General features: G+C 53.7%; 9 protein-coding genes across 9 annotated transcripts; 4 read left to right on the top strand and 5 right to left on the bottom strand.

Annotated features, from left to right (window-relative positions):
* Positions 1 to 839: 839 nt before the first annotated feature.
* On the bottom strand, positions 840 to 2,833 carry B0T26DRAFT_658531 (uncharacterized protein; the record flags this gene model as incomplete). The annotated part of the gene is made up of 2 exons (XM_060438878.1): positions 840 to 1,674; positions 1,743 to 2,833. 2 exons carry the CDS (start codon positions 2,831 to 2,833, stop codon positions 840 to 842), a joined length of 1,926 nt encoding a protein of 641 aa, XP_060290473.1.
* A 520-nt stretch (positions 2,834 to 3,353) lies between these two features.
* Positions 3,354 to 4,715, top strand: B0T26DRAFT_732059 (RNA polymerase III subunit Rpc25-domain-containing protein). The gene is made up of 6 exons (XM_060443084.1): positions 3,354 to 3,557; positions 3,668 to 3,766; positions 3,830 to 3,926; positions 4,010 to 4,096; positions 4,183 to 4,246; positions 4,374 to 4,715. Exons 1-6 carry the CDS (start codon positions 3,546 to 3,548, stop codon positions 4,600 to 4,602), a joined length of 588 nt encoding a protein of 195 aa, XP_060290472.1. The 5' UTR covers positions 3,354 to 3,545; the 3' UTR covers positions 4,603 to 4,715.
* B0T26DRAFT_732054 (integral membrane protein DUF106-domain-containing protein) lies at positions 4,716 to 6,073 on the bottom strand. The gene is made up of 5 exons (XM_060443083.1): positions 5,832 to 6,073; positions 5,725 to 5,758; positions 5,266 to 5,626; positions 5,044 to 5,205; positions 4,716 to 4,973 (listed from the first exon to the last, which is right to left on the bottom strand). The coding sequence occupies exons 1-5, from the start codon at positions 5,876 to 5,878 to the stop codon at positions 4,795 to 4,797; spliced, it is 783 nt and encodes a 260-aa protein (XP_060290471.1). The 5' UTR covers positions 5,879 to 6,073; the 3' UTR covers positions 4,716 to 4,794.
* Positions 6,074 to 6,292: 219 nt separating this feature from the next.
* B0T26DRAFT_657522 (microsomal signal peptidase 25 kDa subunit-domain-containing protein) lies at positions 6,293 to 7,127 on the top strand (the record flags this gene model as incomplete). The annotated part of the gene is made up of 2 exons (XM_060438793.1): positions 6,293 to 6,335; positions 6,397 to 7,127. 2 exons carry the CDS (start codon positions 6,293 to 6,295, stop codon positions 7,125 to 7,127), a joined length of 774 nt encoding a protein of 257 aa, XP_060290470.1.
* A 592-nt stretch (positions 7,128 to 7,719) lies between these two features.
* Positions 7,720 to 11,149, bottom strand: B0T26DRAFT_507392 (Dos2-interacting transcription regulator of RNA-Pol-II-domain-containing protein). Its single transcript, XM_060435403.1, has 2 exons — positions 8,840 to 11,149; positions 7,720 to 8,786 (listed from the first exon to the last, which is right to left on the bottom strand). Exons 1-2 carry the CDS (start codon positions 11,045 to 11,047, stop codon positions 7,767 to 7,769), a joined length of 3,228 nt encoding a protein of 1,075 aa, XP_060290469.1. The 5' UTR covers positions 11,048 to 11,149; the 3' UTR covers positions 7,720 to 7,766.
* A 1,198-nt stretch (positions 11,150 to 12,347) lies between these two features.
* B0T26DRAFT_732046 (methylenetetrahydrofolate dehydrogenase-like protein) lies at positions 12,348 to 14,289 on the top strand. The gene is made up of 3 exons (XM_060443082.1): positions 12,348 to 12,896; positions 12,977 to 13,709; positions 13,825 to 14,289. Exons 1-3 carry the CDS (start codon positions 12,559 to 12,561, stop codon positions 13,867 to 13,869), a joined length of 1,116 nt encoding a protein of 371 aa, XP_060290468.1. The 5' UTR covers positions 12,348 to 12,558; the 3' UTR covers positions 13,870 to 14,289.
* Positions 14,290 to 15,880: 1,591 nt separating this feature from the next.
* Positions 15,881 to 19,315, bottom strand: B0T26DRAFT_507298 (uncharacterized protein). The gene is made up of 2 exons (XM_060435402.1): positions 18,237 to 19,315; positions 15,881 to 18,171 (listed from the first exon to the last, which is right to left on the bottom strand). Exons 1-2 carry the CDS (start codon positions 19,068 to 19,070, stop codon positions 16,054 to 16,056), a joined length of 2,952 nt encoding a protein of 983 aa, XP_060290467.1. The 5' UTR covers positions 19,071 to 19,315; the 3' UTR covers positions 15,881 to 16,053.
* Positions 19,316 to 22,062: 2,747 nt separating this feature from the next.
* On the bottom strand, positions 22,063 to 23,693 carry B0T26DRAFT_507258 (S-adenosylmethionine synthetase). The gene is made up of 4 exons (XM_060435401.1): positions 23,562 to 23,693; positions 23,396 to 23,508; positions 22,666 to 23,331; positions 22,063 to 22,598 (listed from the first exon to the last, which is right to left on the bottom strand). The coding sequence occupies exons 2-4, from the start codon at positions 23,486 to 23,488 to the stop codon at positions 22,137 to 22,139; spliced, it is 1,221 nt and encodes a 406-aa protein (XP_060290466.1). The 5' UTR covers positions 23,489 to 23,508; positions 23,562 to 23,693; the 3' UTR covers positions 22,063 to 22,136.
* Positions 23,694 to 24,764: 1,071 nt separating this feature from the next.
* On the top strand, positions 24,765 to 25,743 carry B0T26DRAFT_681259 (GPN-loop GTPase; the record flags this gene model as incomplete). Its single annotated transcript, XM_060440620.1, has 2 exons — positions 24,765 to 24,812; positions 24,898 to 25,743. 2 exons carry the CDS (start codon positions 24,765 to 24,767, stop codon positions 25,741 to 25,743), a joined length of 894 nt encoding a protein of 297 aa, XP_060290465.1.
* Between the last annotated feature and the right edge of the window lie 74 nt (positions 25,744 to 25,817).

The raw sequence follows: 25,817 nt of genomic DNA, 5'->3' as shown, positions 1-25,817 counted from the left end.
GCAGTGTGCCAACTAGGGACAGCAGCACTCGGGCGACCCTTTTTAAACCTCTATCGGCGAGGTAGAGATTCGCATCGCTCCGGTCGACGGCTGGCGGCATCGGCTGCCCGGTGCTCGACGACGGCTTGCGGATCGGCTGCCCGGGGCTGGCGGACGGCTGGGCATCGGCAGCGTAGTCAGACAAAAACTACTGTTGAATGTCCGGATGATAGCACTCCCGAGCCAAATGGAAATGAAACATTGGAGTCAATAACCCCCTTGCTACGCACGCAATACACTTATAGTACAATCTTCATTGCCAACCATCTGTCCTCTCCACTGGGTCCTTTTGGTAAAACCGATGCTAAGCCTAGCCCTAGTTATTGATAGTAGAACAATCAGTGAATGACTATCACCACCCTCCGAAAAGAAACGCGAGGCCATGGCACTCCATGAACCAAAAAAAAAAAAAAAAAACTATGCCCTTGAGCCGCCCAGCATCACCAGGCGAGAAACAGAATCTTGTTGCGGCAACTATAATTAGAAGTGACCAGCAACGACCCAAGATCCCGCAATGGCGAGCTGTCGTCCGAACGAGGAAATTAACAGGCCGCTCCCGACACTGTCGAGAACCAACGCTATGGAGAAATCGGTCGTAGAATATGGACGAAAAACAAAAAACAGGTCACTGCCAAAACGCTGCAGTTAGTTAGCAAGACCGCCGCATCTGAAATAGCTCTTCGGGATTCGAACTTTGGAACCTATTTGAGCTCTCAATTTGGGCCGCAGCTCTAATAGAAAGTGGAAACCGGGACGGGGCACCAACACTTTACGGGTTTTTGCATTCGATTGCGCACATTCTAGGTTTCGCCTGGTCGAACAACTCCCGTACTACCGTAGCCGCCAAGATTCCATCCAGGGTACTTAACAGCTGGATTGTTGGAGACTGCGCTTGGCGGCGGAATAGGGGGGAGACCATTGATAGGGGACTCCTTCTTGACAATGGCAGCCTGAGGAAGCTGAGATTGAGGAGCAGAATTCTGCCCATCCTCTGCTTTCGCTGCTGTAACTCGTGAAGCTTTGGCCGTGAGTTCTTTCTTGAGAATACCCTTGTCCCCCAAATATTTAAGTGTCTCCATAATTGTGAGATCTTCCTGGGCTTTGTCGTTCAAGATGAGACGCTGCTGAAGGGTCATGCGTCCGCCATTCATCTCCCGCTCCTTGAGGGCGGCTTCACGAACAGCGGGGTCGTGGACAAAGCGGCACTTGCCCCGCTTGCCGCATGTTCCACCTGTTGAATAGTACTTGCAGTGCTTCGTGGGGTCAGCCTTCTTTGGCGGTGGAGGTAAATTGTCAGGCTCCTGACGAGTGGACATGACTTCAGGCTTCTCGTCATCCGACTTCGAATCACTTGAGGGGGACGACGTCAGGTCAATATCCCGCATCTCATCTCCCTCATCTTGTTGTTCTCTCTTTCTCTTGATACTCGATTCAACTTTCTCGAGCTGCTTTCTAAGCTTCTCCGCTTTCTGTTTTTGTTTTTCAAGCTGCGCCTCTCTGTTGTCCGTTGCCTTGGTGGCGTCACTGGCCTGGGATTGTTCCGCGGTCTTCTTCTTCAGCTCGATCTTAGCTTTAGTAGGGAAGTTTGCCCGACGCTCTGCGATCCAGTTCTGGATGTCTGTTGGGTGGGTGGGACTGGAATCGCAGTTAGCATACGAACAGGTAACAACAATGTTCCGAGGAAAAGTGGCAAAAATACGTACTTGGGTGCTTCGTCGCCATACATCTCCTTGAGACGTTCCTCCTCGTTTTCGTCATCCTCGTCAGACTCGTCACCCGGTGTCAGTCCAAGTGTGTTCGTTTTACGCTTCTTCTTCTTTCCCGCAGATGCGGCATCAGGCTTCTGATGGTGAGTAGGAGTAGTTTGCGCGTTTGCACCATGGGCATTGCGGTTGCGCATCTTGTCGCCGCCGAACTGGCCACGAGACTTTGCATTGTGAAAACCACCACGGTTGTTCTGACGAGCACCGTGATTGGGGTGACGCTCGTAAGGTGCCGATCCCGGCACATATGGCGCCGGAGGCGGATATCCTTGATACGGCGCGGGAGGATACGGTGCAGGAGGACCATGAGGCGCGCCATAAGGCTGAGGCGGGTATGCACCGCTCACTGGAGCAGGGGGAGGTTGTGGGACGCTGTTTCCGTCAAACCCTATCCTAATTGGGGGCCCCATCAGCTGACTACTACCACCGCCTCGCTCATTGTAGGCCCGACCGCCCCGTCCACCACCGCCATATGGGTTCTGACTCTGGGGTGGCTGCGGGTGGCCGCCCCATGCCTGAGCTGGAGGGCTAGGCTGTGGCACTGGTGCAGCGTAGACTTGGCCGTAGGGAGGCTGGGGTGCTTGCGGGTACGGAGGCTGCCCGCCGTACGACTGCTGGTAGATCTGCGGTGCGTAGTTCGGATGGTAGTTTTGAGCATGCAGCGGAGGGTGGGACGGAGGCTGCGGGCCATGCTGTGGGTGCTGGGAATGCTCCGGTGGCCAGTGCTGCGGTGTTTGATAATTTCCCTGCTGCTGTTGCGGTTGCTGCGGGTGCGAACCGGCGTAGGGTGGTTGAGGCTGGGCACCGTACGGAGCTGCTGGATGCTGGCCGTAGTTATAGGCAGGAGGAGCTGGCTGGCTGAACCCCCCACGGTCTTGTCCTCCACCTCCACGGCCTCGGCCACTGTGGCCTCCATGACCGCCACCACGTTGGGGATACGGCTGGCCATATGATGGAGGGTAGCTCGCAGGGGAGTTCTGAGGTGCCGAGCCTGAAGGAGGCGGGGGAGGTGGACCGTAGTTGTAGGCCATAGTTCCCAAGTTATTACGAGAAGGACGTCGTGACCAGTGTTCAGTTCTCGACCAAGAAAAGCCGGCAAGTATTCCAGGCCGGTGACTGTGGGTTAAAGAGACAAAACGGCTTGCATAGCTTTCGGGGAAATGAATACAGACGCGCGTGGGCGAGCAGCAACGCGTCAAACCCGGGTTGAACGTGTCTTCACTTGAATTTAAAAAGTCAGGCTGCCGGGCAGGAACTATGCGGGAGGAAATCCGCAGGTTCTGCGCGTCGTGGAAAAGGAGAAAAAAAATTCGTGATGAACAAAGTAAGAGGGGAGGGACAGTATGAAATCCAGGGAAGGATTATTTGTTGAAACGTTTCCTTTTGGGGACGGTTTTGGAGGCTGGAGGTTATTTCGAGCAGTTGCGGGAAGGGAAGCTTTGATGTTGCGGCTTCAGGAAAGACACGACCTAAGGTTTTAGCTCCCTCTAGGCGGTGTAAGATCGGCGACAGGGGAAGGGGCAGAATTCTGGGGTGGCGGCCTGTGGGGCAGTCAAAAGTTGGCGAGCTCAAGGTGAACGAGACGCCTGACCGTGGGGGCAAGAGCGAGCTAAAGGCCTGGCAAAATGTGGTTTAGAGTTTCTTCCGGACAAGTTGAGGGTTTCTGTTGAATTTATATTAGCCAAACGACTCTGGCGTAAATATCATCTCCTCTTAAGGCCAAAGATTTTAATTTTACACGCCATGTTTGTTCTCGTGAGTACCTCCGTCTCGCTTTCATTTTCGTTTTTTTTCAAAGGTATTTTATGGGACTAGCGCTCCTAGCCGGTATGTTTCTATACTGACCGCCGGATGCGATTGGACAGACGAAGATCGCCGACTTGGTACAGATCGCACCTAACGACTTTGGGAAGAGCAGTTTAACTGCGATTGAGGACAACATCAATGCCAAATATGCCAACAAGGTAGGCTGCCAATGCTCTAACTTTGCCCCGCCGCCGCAGAGCCCTGGCTAACAAACACCACAGGTAGTGCAGAAGCTGGGCCTATTTATATGTCTATGGGATATCCTGTGGACATCGGAGGGCCTGATCGGGCATGGCACCGGCCTGGTCAACGTGAATGGTGAGAGAAGCTCGCACTCTCTACGAACCCTCCCGCTCTACTCTCCAATGCGGGGCTGTTGCTAACCCCCGTCAAACACGCAGTGGAATTCCGCATGGTGGTCTTCAGGCCATTTAACAGCGAGGTCATGGTGGCGCGTATCGCCAGCCAGTCGCGAGAAGGCATCCACCGTCAGTTACTTCCCCCAGATGCGGCCCTCTCCAACTTATCACTGGCCAATTCCCCTGTAGGCGCTAACAGTCGTCGTCCTCTGCAGTTGCCACAGACTTTTTCCACGATATATTTGTGCCCTACAGCGAGCTTCCTGATGGAACAGAATTGTAAGAGAGACCAGACCGCCCTCCCGCCCCCCTCACCCATTCTCTTTCCCTTCTTAGCTGCCGACCCCTCAGCCCTCGTGGAAGCCAAGTTCCAGCGACAGACTGACACTATCCATCCATGTTATAGCGAGCCAGCCGACGGCCTCTGGGTGTGGAAAGAAGAGGACCAACAGATGTACTACGACAACAACGAAATGGTCCGATTCCAGGTAATATCCGAAGAGTGGCACGACCAGACGCCGACAGGGCCCGTCGACGCTGCCGAAGAGCCGGCAAGCAGCCTGCTGCCGCCGTACAAGATCACGGGGTCCATGAAAGGCCCTGGTCTTGGTTGCTACCTGTGGTGGGAGGACTGAGAGAACGATATGCCTCGGGGCGTTGGGGAAAAGTAAGGGGGGAAATCGCAATTTATGGGCGAGTCCAAGAGAGAAATCCAACATCAATAGCGGCAACAAGTCTTGCATCGAATACGATGATTAGTCAATAAGGCTAGGTTTGGATGTACTAGTGCAGCTTAGTCTACTATTTACAAAAAATAAAGAAAAAAACTACACTTTGATACCCTCTAAGAGACGCTGCTCCACCCCGTCAAGGACAGAATAGTGCTCGATGACAGCAAGGTTCTCGGCCTCGGCGAGGAACTGCTTGTCGGGATCGACGCCCGGGCCAAACATCTGCCCAGCGTTGGGGGCCATGCCGCCCATTTGTTGCGCCATCTGGCTTGCGGCTGCTGGCGTGTTAACGTGCTTCGATAAACTCGGGGAAGGCGGCGACGAGAAAGAAAGATAGACACATACCATTGTCGCTCCCGAGCAGAAAGTTGAAGACAGACTGCAGGCCGAAAATGCACAGAAAGTACCAGCTGATGCTTGACATCCACCGCGGGTCCATGTCCTTTGTCGCCACGCCGGCTTGGAGCATGCTCTTGAACTTGATAGTTAAAGGGAAGGGCAGTTTCACTGTGCAGAGCGTGTCGTCAGTCCATGTTCCCGCCATCTAGAAATCAAGAAGCAACACACTAATGACATAGCCGCTGAAGAAGGCGTTGATCCAGCTCATGATGAGCGTGTTGGGGATGATCATGGCCATCTGGTTCTTCATCATGCCCATCATGCCTTCCATGGAGCTGGGGTCGCTTAGGGGGTTAGGCGGTGCCTGGCCGCGGTTCTCGGGGCTCTTGAGGTAGGCGCCTGACTCGTAGGCCGTGGTGAGCGCGTCGCGCCGCACGTCGAACGACGGCTTGGCCAGCGTGTGGAAGTTGCCTCGCACGTTGATCCCGTGCAGCAGCGCCCGCTGCTCGCGCGTCGTCTTCTGGTCGAGCCTCTTCGGCGCCGACGCCATCAGCACCGTCGCGTAGTGCCGCAGCACGCCCGTCAAGATCTGTCATGCGGTTTATGAGCGGGGCATTGCGCATACGAGAAGAACGAAAAACGTCTATTCTTCCGTCTGTTCTTCGAAAAGGAGTTTCGTGCGCGTACCATGACAGCCGTGATGGGCAAGAGGATCCAGTAACTGCAGCGCACGATGCCATGGTTAGTGGAAGAACCCGAGAAAGCTGTCTGACGGCAGTGTAGCGGGGGCGTACAATAACTGGGGATCCCTATGGATCGTCTGCACCGGGACCTGAGCCATCTTTGCGCTTTGTGGGTGTCTTGTCTCGAATAGCTTCGCAATGGGGTGCAACGTCAAAAGGCGGGCTATTTCGCAGGTGACGTCCAGACGGAAGAGGTGTCGTCGCAGCTGTTGTGCTACACTAGCCAGGCGTTAGGTACCTTAGCTAAGCCGCCCGTTCGTGCCGCATGGACCCCTGCCAGAGCTTGGCGGCCCAGCTTAAACACGCGAACCCACAGTGACCTTCAAGGTGGCCTTTCAGCATCCGGTAGAGACGTTCCCAATGCCATCAGCGCCACCAGGCTGAGGCTTCCCGACCTACCTGTTCATCCCACCGCCCAACCCAGCTGTCGCTCATTGTAACGAACGATTGATCCTTCAGCAATTTGCAGCGAAATAGTTCCCTCCAATCTTTCTTCCATTACTCTGCCCAGCATGGCGGCCGCGCAAGAGAAGATCACAGTCTACAATGTCGCAGGTATGCATACAGTCCCTGGACCTGGAGAATCTCTCTTTCTAACCCCCTTTACCCTTCACAGACCTCAAAAACACGTCCGACGATGCCATCCCGAACTACCTCAACAGCCTCAAGTTCACGCAGTCGCATCGGCTGACGGACGTGCGGCTAGCGCTGGGGTACTCTGCATTCGCCGTCGCGGCGGCGTGTTTCCTGTGGGACTACAAACTGGGGTTCGAGAGCACCAAGTGGGCGACGGCGGCGGCGGTGATCGTGTACATGGTGCTCAACGGGGCGCTGACTTTCTGGCTGCTGGCGGTGGAGAAGGGGACCGTGTACGTGGGGCGGGCGCCGACGGGCGAAACAGTGCGCATCGCAACAGCGTCAGAGCGGCAGGCGGCCAAGGGCCAGGCGCCGCAGTACCGCGTAACGGCCCAGGTCGAGGGGGGGGCAGGAGTGAAAGGCAAGGCGGCGGTGGAGAAGCTCGTCTTCACGCGCTCGTTTGCCGAGTGGTTCGACGAGGCCGGCAATTTTGTCACGCCGCCCTTCCAGAGCATGCTAGCGCGCGCCGTACCCGTCGTCGGCAAGTTAGACCCTAAGCGTGTTGCGGCGGCACCCGCCGAGGCCGAGCAGAAGACGCTCCCCGCTACTGCTTCTCAAAGAAAGGAGGCTGCGTCGTCGTCGTCGTCATATACGCCCGAGCTGCTCGACGCCTTGGCCAAAAACTTGAGCGGTGCGACGCCCGCCGAGGCTGCATCGTCTAGCGCTGAGCCGGGGTCGACAAAGAAGGGTGGCAAGCGGAGGAAAGCTTGAAAAGGAGGCCTGGTAGGCTAATTAAGTAAACACAACATTCTGGGTTGTAGGCGGGCTATTCAAAATGAGTCACAAAGTCCACGAAAAGAAGAGATGAGATGATAGAAGCCGGCCTGTTGTTGAACTCGATGTCTGATAATATCAGTCGCGCGAGCCCCGGACAAAAGAAAAGTGATACCCTACGAGCCGCGATATATGCTGTCTTTCTTGATTATTCGTGACGAGCGAGGCGACCCATTTACTATTTCGTAGCGGTAGAAACGGTTACTTCGTTTTTATCCTACAACGCCAGGCTCTTCCTATCGTCTACATATATGTATGCTATGTGCCCCATCCTTTTTGCCAAAAAACCCAATGATAATATTTTCCCAACACGAGAAATGCTGTATGTATATTTGATGGTTGCGACACCCCTGAAAAAATCGCCATCCCAAGTAAAGCCTCGGCATTTCAGCATGTTCAAGATAACTCCAAAGACAAGAAGAAATGGCAGCCATCAAGCTAGTTGCCTGAAGGAAGCCCTTCGATATAGCTATCTAAGCTAAACCGCCTAGTCTAGGTTCCGAGCTGCGGCCCCCGTGATCTTCCTCGCGTCATTCCCAGGTGCTCGGTCTACTCGAGAGCCTCGTTTCGTACTCATCACTCGATCTTGAGCCAGTTTTTCCTGGCCAGGCGTGCAGTCTCCCGCAGCTCTCGGATCGGATCTCCGCAGGCCTCCCACAGCGTTCGCCGCAACACGTGGCCAAAAGGAAGCAGGTAGCGCACTTCGAACTTTTTCGGAAGGGCAGCTAGCAGCTGCAGAACTAGCTTGCGGCACATGACAATGTGCAAGACACTCGCGCGGCCGACTGGCTTGGAGTCGTGCTTGCTCCTCTCTCGGTGCTCGTGAAACGACTCTTTATAAATTGCCGTCACGGAATCGACGATGGCCCGCAAATGGCCTTTGAGAGAGTCGGGGTTATTCGCCAGCACCTCGACGAGAATCTCGAGCGCCGGCACCACCTGCAACCTAGCAATGTCCTTTGATAAACTGGTGCGGTTGACCAGAGCCGTTATGATGAGCCGGATTAGCGGCTCCAAGTCGTCTTCGTACACTATAAATGGGCAGTTGCTGGCAATCGACAGGATTGCAGCTGTGTATCGTATCGCCGCCTCGGACCCATTCTCGGTGGGTAACGCGAGGTTGTACAACGGCTTCGCAAGATTGCTGTAGACCCATTGCTTGTAGAAGCGCCGAAATACCGCATGGTTTTCTGAGGTGAGAAGGTCGTTGCTCTGGACAAGAATTCCTATCGAACGGGCAACAGTTCCGCCGTTTTGGCTTGCAATCGCCTCTTGGAATACCAAAACCAGACCAAGCACATTCTTATCTTGGCGGGCGGTAGCTCCGGCTATGATGTGCATGGCATGAATGATCAATGCCTCGAGCTTGGTTGAGCTGATATCTGTCGACGCCGTCGCCACCTTTAACTGCTTCCCCCAATAATCCATAACCTGTCCCATCACCTGGCCATCGGGATCAGAGGTTGACGCTCCCCCTTTGTATTTATTAGCAAGAATCAGTCCTATAGACGCTCGTATTTGACTTTCTCGAGCTGTCAAAGATCCAGCGTCGGCGGAGTCGCACATAAACGTTTGGGCAACGCCGTCAGGGTTGTACTACCAGAATTTGTTAGTCAACCAATTGGGTAGTTTTTGTTTGCAATTCTCACCATTTCAGTCATGGTGCCCGGCCATAGTCCCCTCAATATTCCAAGAGTTAACGGCTCTGTCCGGGAGTCCCTGGGACCGGACAGCGTGGAAGGCGATTTATCCACCCGGAATAAATTAAAGGCCTCGGAGGCTAGCTTGCAGGATCTCTGCAGCCCTTCATCAAGACTCCCAACCACGAACGCAGCTATATTGGCGAGTTGTATCCTGGTCTGTCCACTCCAGGGTGTTGGTGACTCCCCAGTAGAATCAGCTAGGTATAGGTACCTGACAATAAACAAGCTTAGTCGGAGAAATTGGCGATACACCTCCGGATCGTCCTCTTTAACAGAAGCTAGAGCCTCGTCCGACTTGCCGTTGTTTTCTTGAAGCTGGCGCAGCCAGTCTCTCGGCATGTGGCGAAACTCTTCGACCCAGTCTCGATCGCTTTTAGAGTACGATGCCAGTGACTCTTGCTTGTACTTTTCTGTACACGCGTCGCAAAAATGTAAAATACCAGCGTGCAATGCAGCCATGATATATGCATTTACTTGGGACTCCTTCACTGAAACTCCAGGTCTTGCAGCAACTGACAATGATAATGTGTCGAATAATTCCAACGCAGTCGAAGCAAGAGTGATAAAGTGTTGGAGAGGGGAGAAAGTCTTTTGCGATGGTATCCCGAGGGCGGCACTGGAGGGTATCTCGGAGCAACCAATAAAGGCCAGACGCATAATGAGATCTGTTAGAGCTCTCAGCGAGTGCTTCGAAGGAACCGTCCAGTCGCGCTTCCGGATTTCGGCCCTTGCCTTGTTTGCAAACTCCGCGTATCCGTCCGTATAATTCATTACAACCGACCGCACGGCCAATACAATCTCGTCTTCCAAAGCAGCATCGCGGACAACGTTGTCATTCGAGCTTAGCGCAAGACATTGTGTGAGACTTTGTGTTAGGAGAAAACATATCTCCGAGCAAACGGTGACAGATGACAGAAGCAAGACTTGGCCGTCTGGGCCTACTGCTTGCTGGCGTACTATCAAAGCAAATCCTTGAGCAACTTGCTTGAGAACGTCAACTTCTTCAAGTCTTGGGTCGTTGACTCGCTTAGTCCAGAGCGGCAGGTAAACGTCATGAAACAGGGTTTCAAGGGATGTGTGGGACTCAGCTTGCAAAAGCTTCTCGTCTTCGGGGTTGAAGTTTGCACGGTTCTTGACAAGATCCATCCGAGCCCTTAAAACGGAATTTAGAAGCAGAACAAGGTCTTTAGTGTGGGATGGAGACTTGGGTTGCCGGATATTCTGTCGGAGGCACTCGATGAGATTGGAACTCTCTAGGACGTAGGCTCTAACGTTGCAAGTTACAACCGTCATAAGAAGCAAGCCTGCTTGCTTGGTGTATGTGGAATTGGATAGGTCCTCGCGAGTGTCGCTGAATACAAGCTCAATGTAGTTTTTCAACATGGATGCCTCGTACTTTTGTGTGCTTGTGCCATCAAGCTTGTTGGCAATGGCCCGGAGCACCTCCAATGTGGCGTCGATTGTCTCTTTAACCTCCCCATTTCGTACTTCGTACTTGAGGGAGCTCCATATCTTCTCAATGTGGGGGACAACGCTAACCTGAGGGTTCTCGTATTGTTCGACGCAGGCTTTGATAGTCTTCAAAATGTCGACCTTGACGGAGACGGTAACGGCATCCCCTTGGTCCAGCTTTTGCATCAAGAATGGAAACGCCAAGGTGGCGAGCCGCCCATGTGCAGCAAAACAGTTTCTGAGAGCGCTCTTGAGGTCTTCGGCAGTAATTCCAGCTGGGGTAGCCGAGGTCCTCAGGGATATTGGGAAGTAAGCCGAAAATGCCTTGAATATCTCCTCGGTTACTTCGGCAGAGGCATCGTAGCTCCTCACAAGAGCGACAAGGATTTCGAACCATACCAAAAGATTCTTGGGGTCTCTCTCGTGCTGACATATCTGAAGTAGGTCGACCACAAAGCCGCAAGACGAGCCGTACTTGTGTTGCAGCTCGCTCCTGACAGATTCGTCTTCAAGGAGTCCCAGAAACAGCTCATACATGTCGAGCCTAGTCGGCGCCAACTGCAAGCGGAAGTCCTCTTTGATTTTGGACATGTCTTCGATCACCTTGACACCCATGTCGGGCTTGAAGTTCTTCATGGCGCGCAGTTGGACCAAGGCCTTGGTGGAGGCGGTGATTCCAGCCTTGTGGTCGTAGGAAAACATGGCGCCAAAGAAGCCGACCAGCCGGACAACCTGGTCTGTCCTAAGAATGTTGCGGTCGAGAGCCTCTAGTGTTGCGGCAAGGAAACCCAGGGCTGGTAGAACGAGGGGTCAGCACATTCAGCCTCATCAACCTACGACCCGGGAGGAGGGGGGACGGGGGACTCGTACCCTTGGCTCTTGCAATAATATCGCCATTGCCGCTGTCGTCCCCGTCGTCCATCTGGTCTTCATTGCCGGGTTTCACCGTGGCCATCCATGGTTGGACCGAGGCAGCCCAATTTCCGACCACGGTGCTGCTTGCTCGGGAACCCTCGATCTCCTTTGCGGCTTGGCCGGCGATGCCGCGGTGGGCGGCTTCGTCGTCGGAGAGCACGTACTGCAGTGCCCAGTTCTTAAAGCTCGCCATGTTGAGCTTCCAGGTCTCTGCACGGCTAACACACGCCACGCCACGCGCGAAACACAGTGCTACAGGCTAGCAGGGCGCTGGCACAGAGTGCTGCCCGTCAGAACGCGGCGGTTGTCTTCGTGGGGCCGGATGTAAATGTCGAATCCTAACAACTATATAGTAATTGCGAATCTAGCCTGGAAATCGTAGGTATCAAAACTGGAATGGAAGTTAACAAGTCGCGGAAAACCATAATTATTAACCTATGGAAAGCCGGTTACGTTGTTGCTTTCAAAGCTTGGCCCCCTACCTTAGGTGTCACCCGTTGAGGCGCCGTTATCGCCCTGTTGCCCTGCGGGGCACGGCGGCAGTAAAAAGATTATCGCGGGCGGTGAGGCTGGAGATATGACGCTATCCCTCCCGAGGGGCGGCACAGGGCACCCGCTAGGCCGCAATCGGTAAGAGGGGCAAACTAGGGTGGCATCAAAGACTCGGCGAGTGGCCTGAAATATTTTTTTTTCCCTGAGAGGCGGGACAGCCACAATCCGGTCCGGCGAGAACCCCACTGAGATGGCTGGTACGGATGGCAGAAGGGGTGGGCGACTGACAGTGTTCGCCGGGTATATACCTGCGCAGAGGACCAGAATCTCTCAAACAGCGTGGCTAGTCTGTCTTTATTTCCAATTGTATGCTAAATCAACAACCTGGCCGTATCCGAGTTCCCAGCTGCTCGACAATTAAAGATTCAGACTCGGGTTACTGAGTATTCGTGCTCGCTCCAAAATAGTGTCACCTCCCGGAATCGGAATTGGAATCGAATCGCGGGGTACCTGCGCATTACCTTGCCTTACTTTACCGTACCTTATACAAGACAGGCAGAAACAGCTGAAGACATTGGATGCTTTTGTCCACTCGCACCCCAACCAACCCCGAAAAGCGTGAGTGGCTTCCCCTTTTTTGAGTCTCACTAGCAACCCCCTAGACTTAGACATGCTTTTTACTTTGGCTTTGGTACCTTATCTATACAACTTACAGGACAGCTGTCAAGCCGGTTGGTGTCGCCCAATCTGAAACACAGCGATGGGCTCATTCACGGCCACCCAATTGCAGCCAGGAATAGGGAGAGATGAGAGCTCTTGCGATCAATCTGCTTACTCGACCTGCTAGATATCATAGACTGTCCCGCTCCGTGTCCGTCGGCAGCTTAATTGCTTCCTCTCGCGCACTGTCGTGTCGCCTCCAGATAGAGATTGCTGAGGCCATGGCGTCCCAAGAAGTCCCCAAGACGTGCAAGGTCATCCTGGCCGACACCATCGCCAAGAAGTTACTCGCAGAGGTCCGGGACTCGTTGGCAGAAGTCCAGAGCTCAGCCGCTACCAGGCCAACTCTGGCTGCCTTTCTCGCCAACGATGACCCTGCCGCCGCGCAGTACGCCGAGTGGTCCAAGAAGACATGCGAGGAGAAGTGAGTACTGCATGTTGAAAGTCCTTGAAGAGACGACAGGCCTCGATAGCTGACCGCCGGCCCTCTCTGTGCCTGTTTAGTGGCTTCGACTTTGACCTCCGCAAGGTCAACAAGGAAATCCTGGAGGAGGCCATTGTGGCGGCTAACCAGGACGACGCCGTCGACGGCATCATCGTTTACTACCCCATCTGGCCCAACAACCAGCAGCAAGACCGCTACATCCAGGAGACGGTGGCCCTGACCAAGGATGTTGAGGGGCTCTGCCACACCCACCTATTCAATATGTACCACAACGTGCGCTTCCTGGACCCGCCCGCCAACCTCAAGAAGTCGATCCTACCGTGCACGCCGCTGGCCATCGTCAAGGCCCTCGAGCACCTGCAGATCTACAACCCCATCCTGGCCTACGGCAACCGCCTGTTCGGTAAGACCATCACTGTCATCAACCGCAGCGAGGTCAACGGCCGCCCGCTCGCCGCCCTGCTGGCCAACGACGGCGCCACCGTCTACAGCGTTGACATTACGGGCGTCCAGGTCTTCACGCGCGGCAGCGGCATCCGCGCCCCGCGCCACCAGGTCCTCGACAAGGAGGGCTGGGGGCTCAAGGACGTGCTGCCCCTCAGCGACGTCATCATCGGCGGCGTGCCCACCGAGAACTTCAGGGTCCCCACCGACCTAATCCGCGACGGCGCCGTCTGCGTCAACTTCTCCAGCTACCGCAATTTTGACGGGCCCGCCGTCAAGGAGAAGGCGAGCATCTATGTGCCCAGCATCGGCAAGGTGACGATTGCCGTTCTCTTGAGAAATCTTGTGGTGAGTCACTCCTTTGATGTGAGACAATTTCTGCGACTTTGGAGGACGACAGGAACAGAAACTCCCTTTCCCAATAATTGTTGTTTCTGGTCCAAATAGATTAATTCGCAAGCAGCGGCTCATCGCCAACCGGCCGCGTCCCGAGGCGGCGCAGCAGTAGGAGAGTGAAAGATAAAAAGAAGATAACAATACTATCAAAGTCAAGACATTTGGTGAATTTCTCTTTTTGTCACTTTTCTCTTTTCTCTTTTCGCTCCCCTTTTCCTCATGATGTCTCGTAACTTCAGGGTAAAACAAAAACGTGAGGAATATGTCGTCAGTTTCTATCAACCAACCACAAGAGGTACTGTAGAAAGAAGAGATACAGAACATCAAATCCCAGCACCTACATTTGAACGGCGAGAAACAAAAAAGAAAGGCGCAAGAAAAGGGGGTCGGCCGATAGACATAGATGGATATTTGCACAGGTGTCTGGCGCTCGCAAGTAGACCAGCGAATACTAATTAGCACATTGCAACTGAGATAGCTTCTTGATGGAGAATCCATCCAAAAGGAATGATACCAACCTATATTCACACAATATTTCTACGTTCTTTGGTACTAGACAAGCGGCACAGTTAGACAAGTTGCACAGCCAGACGGGTGGCACAGCTCAGTAGACATCCCACGGCCTGCTGCGTCAGTTACATATACATACACGTTTCTCAGGTATCACATGCGGAAAGCAAACAAACGACAACAAGAGGCCCAAACACAAACAGAGAGGGACACACACAGACAAGAATATAGTTTCTAATCTAGCTCCGTCTATCTAGCGAAGTGGCTGAAAATACGAATCCCTTCGCTTAATAAAATAGGAATGGAAAGAAATCGCCGAAACACGTTGGCATCTTTTTGGCTTTGTGTCTCGTATATTCAACTTCCCTTCCCTTTTTCCTTTCCACACTACAGTCCACGAGTCAACGCCGAAGCTGTCTGCCCTGCTGTCTCCTGTAGACCGTTGTTTCGATATTTTTGCCGACATAACCCAGCGGGAGACTGCCTAGACAGAAAAAAAGCGAATCCGCACGGCACAGCACGCGCAACAACAGCCTATGCGTTCGAACCACAACAGGGCACACTCTCTCTACCTCTTTCGAACGAGATATGTGGTTGGGTGCCTAGCTAGCCTCTATATCATGTTGTAATTATCATTTCGGTTTATATCTGAATATGTGTGTTTACTTTTGTATTTAGTATTTATTTATTGATCGACTCTGCCGAGGAGCGACTTGCACAAATTACCTAGGTTCATGTCTTTACATACATGCCTAAACATACATACAGCAAACTCGCTGCTCAATAGAGCCTATAAACAAACAAAGATGTGCACACCTACATACACGCACGAAGGAAGAAAGAAAGATATACAGTCGAGATTAATTATGCTATTGAAATTAATTAATTGATACCCCCCCTCGATCAACTTTGATCTTTCCTGCTTCTATCTTCTGATATCCTCTGCCTATACCTGTAGTGAACGGCCACCCCTAGGGATCTGCAACACGCACTAATATCACAAACTTCCAGACTAGTCCATGTGCCACCCAGTATAGCTCCTTCAACACGTACTCTACCACATAAGGAAACATTCACTGGCCAACATTATTACAGCTGTTAAAACCAACACCAAAAAGTAACACAGTATTGCCCAGGTCAAGGCATCGACGTGTAAAAATATAATATAATATAATAAAGTAATAATAATAAAGATGAAAAATATTGGGGTATCGAAGCAAACCTTCCCGAACCGAAAATAAAACCCGAAAAATATAAACAGGGACGAATGGAAGAACAAAAAAGGCCCCTGTCTAACAAAATCTGTGCTAGTCTTCCATCCCTCCACGCCCGCACTGCTCGCTTGAATTGCCAAAAAGTAAAAGAGGAAGAAAAGTACAATGGATGCACAGATGAAGAGAAGAAAATAAGAAAGAAGACAAGTCGCCCTCATCTCAGGCATGAGAAAGCGTACTTTCCCATACACAACAGACGCAACCCCAAAACAAATGTAGCCACATTCAGCATAGAGCGATCCTCGCGTGTCTCGTTCCTAGAGTCGTGGCGGGTCGTCCGTGCTGTCCTATTACCGCTTTCGTCTCGCGCAACATGATTAAACGACGCGCCAAGAATGCCCGTGACCAAACATCCCCTTTCCGAATCCGAAGAATATCTCATCCGTAGCCTCCCAGCCCCAGAAAAACTTTGTCGCTAAAAATCGATCAGGTCACTAGTATTAAATATCGAGAATAGAAATGTAGCCCAAAACGTAGCGTCGTTAAGATCATGCGAGCAAATGCCTTGGATCCTAAGCAGGGCCAATTTCCTGGAGCCCTTCCAGAATTCGCCTGGCGGCATCGATGCGCCGTCTGTACATCCTGCTTTCGGCACTGGCACGCCCATTCTCTGTTAAACCAAGAACGCACCGGCCGAGGCTAGCCACCAGCCCCTCGACAAGATACTTATCCTCGCGCATAAGGGTCTGCAGATGGTAGCTCGTGTTGGCGTTGCTGGAATTGCTGCTGGCAGCTCCTTCCGTACGCGCGACATCGCTCCCATCGCCATGATGGCGATTGTTTTCGTCTTCCATCTGCTGCTGTTCGCAGATGCTGGCCGTCTCGCTCAACAGCGCATCTGATATGTTCTTTAGATATTGGTCGGGCGACGAGCCGGGCGTTAGAACTCCTATACTATTGGACTTCTTGGTCCGATTGACCAGCGGAAAACTGCGCGTGGTTCCGGTTGACTCGAAGGATGATATTGAGGGTCGATGCAGGGAAGCCGAGGCCGACGTGGAAATTGGCCGACGGATAGCGGAGAAGCGGCGGCTCTGCCGAGACTGTTGAGAATCCGAGCCTTCCTCAGGAATCGATGAGATGGAGTCATCGCTGTCCCTAGCTACGATTATGGACCGACGCACACTACCCGCACCCATAGGTAAACTCCTGGATGTTGCCGTGCTTCCAGACCGGTCCCTGCTGCTTTCCGCAAAAGCACCAACCTCGTTGGAAAAACTCCTAGGTCCATCGTCGATGCGGGAATCAACTCGGCTAGTCTCCCCAGATCTCCTCAACCTGCCCTCTTCAGCTGTAGCAAAAGTTTCGATTGTTGATATCGAAGCAATGCTACTTCGCCTAGTTACGAGCCGAGCGTTTCCCGGGCTAGCAGTATCGTCCACGACGGTACCAGCTGTCGCCTTGCCAACCACTGGGCCCCTTGTCGTTTCGATCGAGTCCTCGGAGGTGAAACTATCCCTACTCCCTCGTCTACCCATGGTCCCCATGGCGCTGTGAAGAAAAAAATGTTCGTAGTCGAATGCGTCCTCGCGGTCTTCGTGTGATATGGGATGCTGCAATGTGTCATGATAGAGGGATTCGCCGCTTTCGCTGGTATAGCCCACGTCTACTACCTCTTGGAACCCTGCCGGCATTTCCTCTTCCACTTCGACATCCTCAAAGAGGACGTCAGAAGCGGCATCCTTGTATTCAGAGTCAGCTTCACCGTCCTCAGGAGCTGCGACTAACCCCGCCGACCTCTCCGAGGGATGACTGGAGACAGGCATGAGCTGCGCATCATCGCCCTCGTCCGTGAAGAAATCGTCATCATCTTCAGGGCTAACGCCCTTAGGCTCCTCTGGGTATGGTTTGACGTCGCCATCAACGCTCGACTCCTCCCCATTCCAAGGGTTTCTGGGGGCTTCGACAGGATTAAGGATTGCCGAGGCCCTGTTGGAGGGAGGCTCAGCATACCACTGATCGATTTGCGAATGCGTAAAGGGGCTAGGCGTTCGGAGGCTCTGAAGACTTCGCCTCTTCATACTGTCGACCCGAGCCTGCTCCCTCAAGTTTGAAATCTTCCCCTTCAGGTCCTTCATCTGATCTTTTATGTCCCGCATCTGTGCAGCGGAAGCAGACCTCTGTAGATTTTTCACGCCGCCGTTTCCAAACTCGCCACTGACAGGCCCAAAAGTTGGGCTAAGGAAATTGTCAGGCCTTGAACCTTGGCTGGACCTGTCTGGTTCTTCAAGCTGCGCAACTTCGTCCTCTGTCAAGGGCTGCAGGTTTGTATCTCTGCCGGAAGAAATCTTAGACGTCGGGCGACCATCCTCGTCGTTCATGCTTCCCCGAACCTGGTCGGCACTCTTGGATGCCGACAAGGGTTGTCTGTACCCCCCAGCGGCCCCCAATGCGCTTTGCGACCGCGGTATGGCCACTCGATATGGCAAACCGTTGCGCATCGCGATATCGCTCGACATTCGTGTATGGCCGGGAGACTGGGCCGTGGGAGATGCTGGATCGCTATCTCGCGAATGTAGGGCGGTTGAGGCTCGCTGAAACGGTGGCGAGGGGGTCGACGCATCTGACCCATACAAAGGGGGTGTGATGTGCAGGGAGCTTCGTGCGCGAGTCAAATTTCCTTCCATGGTCTGCAATCTATTAGCGAGAGGTCAAATACAACAGACCGGAGCCTGGAGGGGAGGGGACGACGAACCGTCAATCTGGTCTTGGCGTTTGCCAGAATCTGCTCCGCCTTCCGGCTCAGTGATGTTGTCGAGTAAATAGACAGCCTATCCATACTATCCGTGTTCGGAGCAGCCAACCGGGTCTGTTCGACGGCCGGAGCGCCCTCGACGTACGATGACGCGAGGCTCTCCTCGTCGTCCCCCTGAAAGACGCTGTCGCCTACGCTGGCCGCGTCATCAAAGTCGGCAAATAGCGCCGTCTGTTCCTCTGTAGTGATGGTGCTGTTGCTCCCGATGCTCGACCGGCGATCTCGCTGTGAGGCGAGGCTCTTCTGCGACTTCTTAGTCATCATGGCGGCCACGCCCATAGTTGGAGACGACCGGAGGGCGGCGTCGCTTCCGCTGCCGCGTGTCGGGGACTCGAGTCTCCGGGCCATGGGTTTTGCCCACCGCGGGGAAGGCTTCCCGGGAGTGCTTTCCACCTCGGTGACCTCGCCAATATCCGACAGCATGGTGCCATTCCCGTAAATAATGGGGGTGGTGGGCGTGATCGGGCCGGTGGGTCCGTAGGGGTGGTCAAGGGCCTGGGGGCCCGGAGTCGCGAGGGCAAACATCTGGTGCATGTCGGTAGGGGTCGTAAGTGCATGGGCCTGGACGTGGGCGTTTTTCCACATCATGAGGGGCGAGTGGTCGCGGCCATCAAGATCCGGGTCGGGCGAGTCGCTGCGCTCGTAGTCGGGCAGTATCATGTCGGGGTTCGTGAGAGTTGGCGAGGCGGGGAGGGACTGGGAAGACGGGTGGTGTTGTCGCCCTTGCCCGCCGTAGTGGTGACGGGGAGTTGCAGCTTCCATGGCTGCTGCCATGGCGAGGGCGAGGGCGAGGCGTGAGGCGTGAGTTGTGAGGCGTTTGCTGATGGGCCTGCAGAGTTTGGCCTCGGCGTGAAGCAGAGATGGGAGAGCCACAGGCCGACGTGGAGGGCCCGCAGTGCTCTACTCGGTCCTGCTCCAGCGCGTCACTAAAGTGCTGCCCTATCCGTATTTCCCCTGAAAGTATCCGTAACTAAGGGATGGCAACGGCGGGGGGAGGCGGACGCGTTTTCTATGCCCGCTTTCCGATAGAGTGCGCGTGATGCGCTTGGGCGACCCGAGGCCCGGATTGGGGGAAGCGAGAATGCCACGGCGGAGGTGGCTTCTGTGGGATGCAATTAACCGCAGCGTCGTCTCGGGACAAATGCGTCGGGCAGGTACGCGCGTGGGATGGCAATCTACACGTTTGTACCGAGCGATATGTATGTACAGCACCTAGCGCGGCTACAAAGTGTGTTAGTTGAGCTGGCAGCTCCAGAGGCGTCGGTCACTGGCGCATGTCAAGGTTTGGCCAAGCTGAGTTGGCCTTTGTGACAGATCGGGCGCATGGCAACGCGATGCGAGGTGCAGTATGGAATAATTGGAAGGATGGGCTTGAAATTCGGCAGTCGTTGACGAAAAAAAGAAAACTACCAAAAGGGAAGGCGTCTTGCCAGATGTAACCTTTTTCTTCCATCGAAGGGCAGGGGCTGCAGGGGGGTTAAGCAGGCTCAGATGAGATTAGATGCCGCCCGTCGAACCTCCTATCCAGTTGTCCAACGCCGTTGAGCTGGAGGGGGAAGCGGGGGGTGTCGAAGTTGCAGCAGACCCGCAGGTACCGTATTTTCGTCGATCGGGACGCTAATGATATTTCTTACCCCTTTTGAGCCTTGGCAGTTTCCAGGTCTTGGCCTTCCATGTGGTGTCTCTTTCGATGATGAGAATGAAAGAACAATAATTGGTCAATAAATCTGTCTGCATTTGTTGAACAACGAGCCAAGGCCTTCTTCAAGTCGCTCTGCATCTCGAGGGCAGTTAAAAATGGCGCCACGGTTTGTCTTTCAAACATGGTATCGACGGGATAGCCAAGAAATCGACCCAGTTCAGTCGCCGTCACGCACTCACCTCACTTCCATTGCTTCGGCAAACTCCCGTCTTCCTGGTTTGATGCCTTCAAGGTTCCTAGTTGGTACGATGCGTACATGATATTGTTTGTGTATAAACGGCACATACAGGTTTGACAAAACTGTTTGCGCTTCCAAGGTAAGAGGTTACGATGGCACGGAATATGAACCTTGCCCATCGATTCGGCTGTTGATAACCAAATCGCCCTGTAAGGGTGTGTTTGACTGACGGTGCAAGTCAGCCTTGCGCGGTGTCTCGAGGTTGACAGCTATATGGATGAGGTGAAGAGGGGCTCGCCCGTTAAGGATGGCGATTCAGGGCACTGGTGGGATACGGATGCTCCCACAGATTCCGATTGTGAGCGGGAATGAGGGATTCGATTCAATCCGCCCTCGCCCCCAACACGGAAAGTTCCCTTGTCAATTGTCACAAACTTTTCGACTTTGGCTTTTTGCCCCTGAGCATGTCCCCCCGCACGAGATTAGTGCGTTATTAGCCAACAACACCACGCGCCAGTCTCGAATTGGGAATTCGGAAATCCCGGCCGCGCGAGAAAGTTTAAGGGATGGGAGCTGCATTGATTACTTCTCCTAGCGGACACGGCAGGCGAGATGCTGATTGTTGCTATAAGAAAGACAGTCTATATTAGCGACACCACAACTAACACCGATGGGATGACAAATTTAAGAGGGCTTCGCGTCGTGTAAGTTGATCAACGTTCTATCGTAATACCTGGACTTGGAGGTCCTGTGCTAAGCTGTCTTAGACCATCGGGACGTCAGCCGCTCCGAAAATGCCCTCCAAAAATAGCCAATGGACTTTGGTCAACCATGTCGCCTACCAATTTTGAGCTTCACGGCGCTGGCTTTGTTTTGCCCTTAATAGAGGAAGCTCTGAGTTATGCCTCGGCTTAGCCGAGCCTCGCCTCTAGGTCCAGCGTCCGGCCTAGTCGATCTTCATGCTTCAACTCGCCAATCTGTCAAGTGCAGTATTTCATGGCTTTCCGCCAGGGACGTGATTTGCCCAGGGGTTGTCTTCGGCTCGTAGACAAGATATTATGCGGTTCGAGCCGTTTGGAGTATTGGGGTATTGCATTGTGAAACTTTCCGATACGCTGCAGTGTAACGGCCCCTTCTTGTTCGACGAAGCTTTGATTCCCTGCCTCCCCAGTCTTTGTTTCGACATCATGGCACCGACAAAGGTGCTCTCAAATTCAAGTCAAAGGCAACGGTATTGATTATGCCCCAAAAGCCTCACGGCTTGAGCAGCTATCTACCTATGCTTTCTTTGTCTCTCCCTCCCCACCACTCCCCTGTAAACAGTACCCTTAGGGGCAACCGTTCTGTCGCCAGATCTCGTCACCGTCCGCCGCGGTGACCCAGCCTCTTTCCTGCTTCTGCCGGGCCAAATGGATATTATCGACGTCTAAATAAATCAGGAAAAGAAAAGATGTTGAAGTTCTTTTGGTTTCCCCGTAACGCCGATGCTTGGTTTCCTCATATGTCGTGCCCCGTGGGGTATCGAAAAAGCTCGTGAACTTCTTGGCCTCGTGGCTCAGCTCATGCATGTCTTTGTTGAAAGACGCCTACCGTCCCGCCCGCACTCCGTTGATGTTGACTTTTATTTTTGAGAAACTCCGTGGCATGGTTCCGCCGACTGATGAAGCAAGTGAAACAGTGAAATATCAGCGTCGTTTTACTGCCCCGACCCAACGGGCACAGACGCTACCACACAACCAAATAAAACCAGAAAACGTTATGGATATATGTCTAACCGCCGAGCCAGGTTTGTTGAGAACCGTACGCCTGTAATGCTTGTCCCATGTGACCCCAGAAACAAAAAGAAAAAGAAACAAAAAAAAAGTAAAAAGTAAAAAGAGTATAAGAATTATCAAAGACAAGCTAGACAGTATCTTTAACGGAGAAGAAGTTGAATCTTCTGCGAGAGAGACGTCTCAGCTTAGAACTTGAGCGCCTTCGGCTGCTCCCAGGTGAAGCTCTGGTTGGTGCCAAAGTGTCCGTTCTTGGCGGTCTGGAAATAGATGGGTCTGGTGAGGTCAAGCTCCTTAACAATGACACCGGGGCGCATGTCGAAGTTCGCGCGGATAATCTCGACGAGCTCATCCGACGTCTTCTCCGAGGTGCCGTATGTGTCGACATAGATGGACAGGGGCTCAGCAACGCCGATGGCGTACGAAAGCTGAACAAGAGCCCGGCGAGCGAGCCCGGCGGCAACCAGCGACTTGGCAATCCAGCGGCCAAGGTAAGCAGCCGACCGATCGACCTTGGAGAAGTCCTTTCCGGAGAAAGCACCACCACCGTGAGCACCCCAGCCGCCATAGGTGTCGACGATGATCTTGCGGCCAGTCAGGCCAGCATCACCCTGAGGACCACCGATGATGAAAAGACCGGAGGGTTGAATCTATGTTATGTTAGCTAATAGCCCAATCCCAGTGCGAAAGGAGGCAGCGCCTGGATCGGTAGCTTACGTGGTAGACGGTCTTCTCATCGAGGTACTTAGCAGGAATGGTGGTCTTGACAATCTTCTCCAGGATCTCCTTGCGCAGCTTCTCGGTGGTGATCTCCTCGCTGTGCTGGGCAGAAACGACAACAGTGTCAACGCGGAGGGGAACAACGGCGCCGTTGTCGTGCTTGTACTCGATGGTGACCTGGGTCTTGGTATCGGGCCGCAGCCAGGGCAGGGAGCCGTCGCGGCGGGCAGCCGACATGGCGGCGTTGAGCTTGTGCGCAAAGAGGAGGGTGAGGGGGAAGAGCTCGGGGGTCTCATCAGTAGCATAGCCGAACATGATGCCCTGGTCACCTGCACCGAGGTTCTCCAGACGCTGGTCAAGCTTCAGGCCCTGGGCGATATCGGGAGACTGCTCCTCAATGGCGATGAGGAGGTTGCAGGTCTTATAGTCGAAGCCCTTGGAGGAGTCATCGTAGCCAATGTCCTTGATGGCGTTGCGAACAACCTTTTGATAGTCGATCTTGGCCTTGGTGGTAATCTCGCCGAAGATCATGACCATGCCGGTCTTGGTGGCAGTCTCGCAGGCGACCTTGGACAGAGGATCCACGGCCAAGCAGGCATCGAGGACGGCATCAGAGACCTGATCAGCCATCTTGTCGGGGTGGCCCTCACCGACGGACTCGGACTGTGGGTGGCGGTCAGCGCCCGCAGAGCCAATTTACCACGGCATTGCCAATGCGACGACTTACGGTGAAGAGGAAAGTGCCCTCATTATAGTGCTTCCACCCGCTCACGCCATTAGAGTCGTGGCCATTTGTGCCGTTGGTACCGTTAGGCGCCATTGTGAAATATAAAGTCAAGTCTGTACAGCTTTTAGCAACCAGCCGGAGACGACTAGGAAAGGGGTACACATACGCTCGGAGGTTCCTAGATTAGGTAGCAAGACAGCTCGAGGTGGTGACTGTCACGAGCGTCAGATGGGGCTCAATTGCTGTTTCTTGAAGTTGGGCTTGTGGGAGTGGAAAAGTGTGCTTTGGGTGGGAGAAATTATGAAAATTGAAGCTCCACAAATAGCATTGGATTGCTTTGAGAGGGGTGGTTGGGGGGTGGGTTGGAAGGGGGTTTAGAGGCTCCGACACAAAGAAAGCGCAATCGGGACCCGAAGCCCGGGGACGAAACTCGGAAGGTCCAGGGTCTCAGATGATGCTTACCTTCAGGCCGAACAATAGCGAAGCCAAAGGCAGCAAGGCAAGAACGGGAAATGGCGAAGAGGGGCGGCGAAGTGTGCACTGTCAAAGATGGATGCTTGGGAAAGAGACGAGGAGGAAGCGAAAGTTGCTGGGGATGGGGGAGGCCAGTATTTGAGGAATTTTGTGTTGAACCCCGAGTCTCGGCCCCTTCTGGCCGCGGATTGGGAAACACGGGACCCTTGGGTACCTGGTGACTTTGATAGCCGCGTGCGCTACATGATAATCCTCCGACATCCACGGTGTCCACCCGGCCTCAGAGTGAGCGGCTTCGAAAATACAGCAAACAACACGACCAACACTAAGCTAAACTGCCTTCCGGTAGATATAAAAATGAGCGGAGAAAGTTCTAGAGATATAACACGTTAGATAATGATTGGAGGTCTAGATAGCATGTTCAATTTCCCGACCTTCTATCACAGCAAATTGAGCTTTTCTGGTCATGGGAGATTGCGGAAGAATATTTTGTAGAAAATGATACCGAGCATGTAGCAGGTACCTTGGCACTCGTCTTGGGCGAGAAATTGCGCCATAGCTGCCCCTCCGAATTATGGTAGAACCACCCCCCACTGCGGGGCGGGGCAGCCCATTCCAAAAAAATCCTCAATCCCACTTCGGCAGGCACGCTTGCGGCAACCGCTCCGACCGAAACACCGTTTCTGTGCCCTGTAGTTGTACAAGTTATTCGTTCGGAGGTTAGCTCTGGAGCCGACTGTGCATCTAACGACAGCTACGGGAGTGCTGCACGAATTCAGAGAGGATTCTAGGCAACATCAGCATCCTTTATTTCGGGCTCGGTGCATGGTGACCCGATAACCAGCAACCCCTCCTTCCACACCCGGGGTCCGTCTGCTCGCATACCTAACTAGACATGAGCAAGTACGGCGTGATGGTGATGGGCCCGGCGGGTGCCGGCAAGGTATGTTATACCACGCTTGGTCGCTCAAATTATGTACCCTTCCGTAACCAAAGCTCTCTAACACGATGCTATTTCCCGGCTCTAGTCCACGTTCTGCGCGTCGCTCATTACCCATCTCCAACTCAACCGGCGCTCGGCCTTCTACGTCAACCTGGACCCCGCCGCCGAGACGTTCGAGCACACACCCGATCTCGACATCAAGGACCTGATATCGCTCGAAGATGTCATGGAAGAGATGCAGCTCGGCCCTAACGGCGGGCTGATCTACTGCTTCGAGTTCCTCATGGAGAACCTCGACTTCCTCACCGAGGCCCTCGACTCTCTGACAGAGGAGTATCTCATCATCTTTGACATGCCGGGCCAAATCGAGCTGTACACCCACATCCCCATCCTGCCGACGCTTGTCCGGTTCCTCACGCAGCCCGGCGCGCTTGACATACGGCTGTGCGCCGCCTACCTGCTCGAGTCGACCTTTGTCGTGGACCGGGCCAAGTACTTCGCCGGAACGCTCAGCGCCATGAGCGCCATGATCCTGCTCGAGGTGCCACATATCAATATACTCAGCAAGATGGACCTCGTCAAGGGGCAGGTGCGCAAGAAGGACATGAAAAGGTTCATCACGCCGGACACGAGCCTGTTGGACGACGACCCGGCAGATATCGGAAGGAAGAAGGCCGACGTCGACGTCGACATGGACACCTACGGCAGTACGCAGGACAAGAACGCGTTGATGTCTGGCGCGACATTCAAACGCCTGAACACGGCCGTTGCCGGGCTGATCGAGAGCTTCAGCATGGTCAGCTACTTGAAGCTGGACTGCACCGATGAGGACAGCGTCCAGTCAATACTCAGCTATATCGACGACTGCATCCAGTATCACGAAGCTCAGGAGCCGAGGGAGTTAGTGGAAGATGCAGTTGAAGATGAATGATCGTGTACCACCCCACTTGTTTCGGGCTCAAGTTTGGTTTTTGGTTTTCATGTGCATGTCGGCTTATGGTTCAT

Source organism: Lasiosphaeria miniovina (genome assembly GCF_030549165.1).
Source record: "Lasiosphaeria miniovina strain SMH2392-1A chromosome Unknown B0T26scaffold_8, whole genome shotgun sequence".
Taxonomy (NCBI): Eukaryota; Fungi; Ascomycota; class Sordariomycetes; order Sordariales; family Lasiosphaeriaceae; genus Lasiosphaeria; species Lasiosphaeria miniovina.
This window is presented reverse-complemented; position numbering and strand designations above follow the sequence as displayed.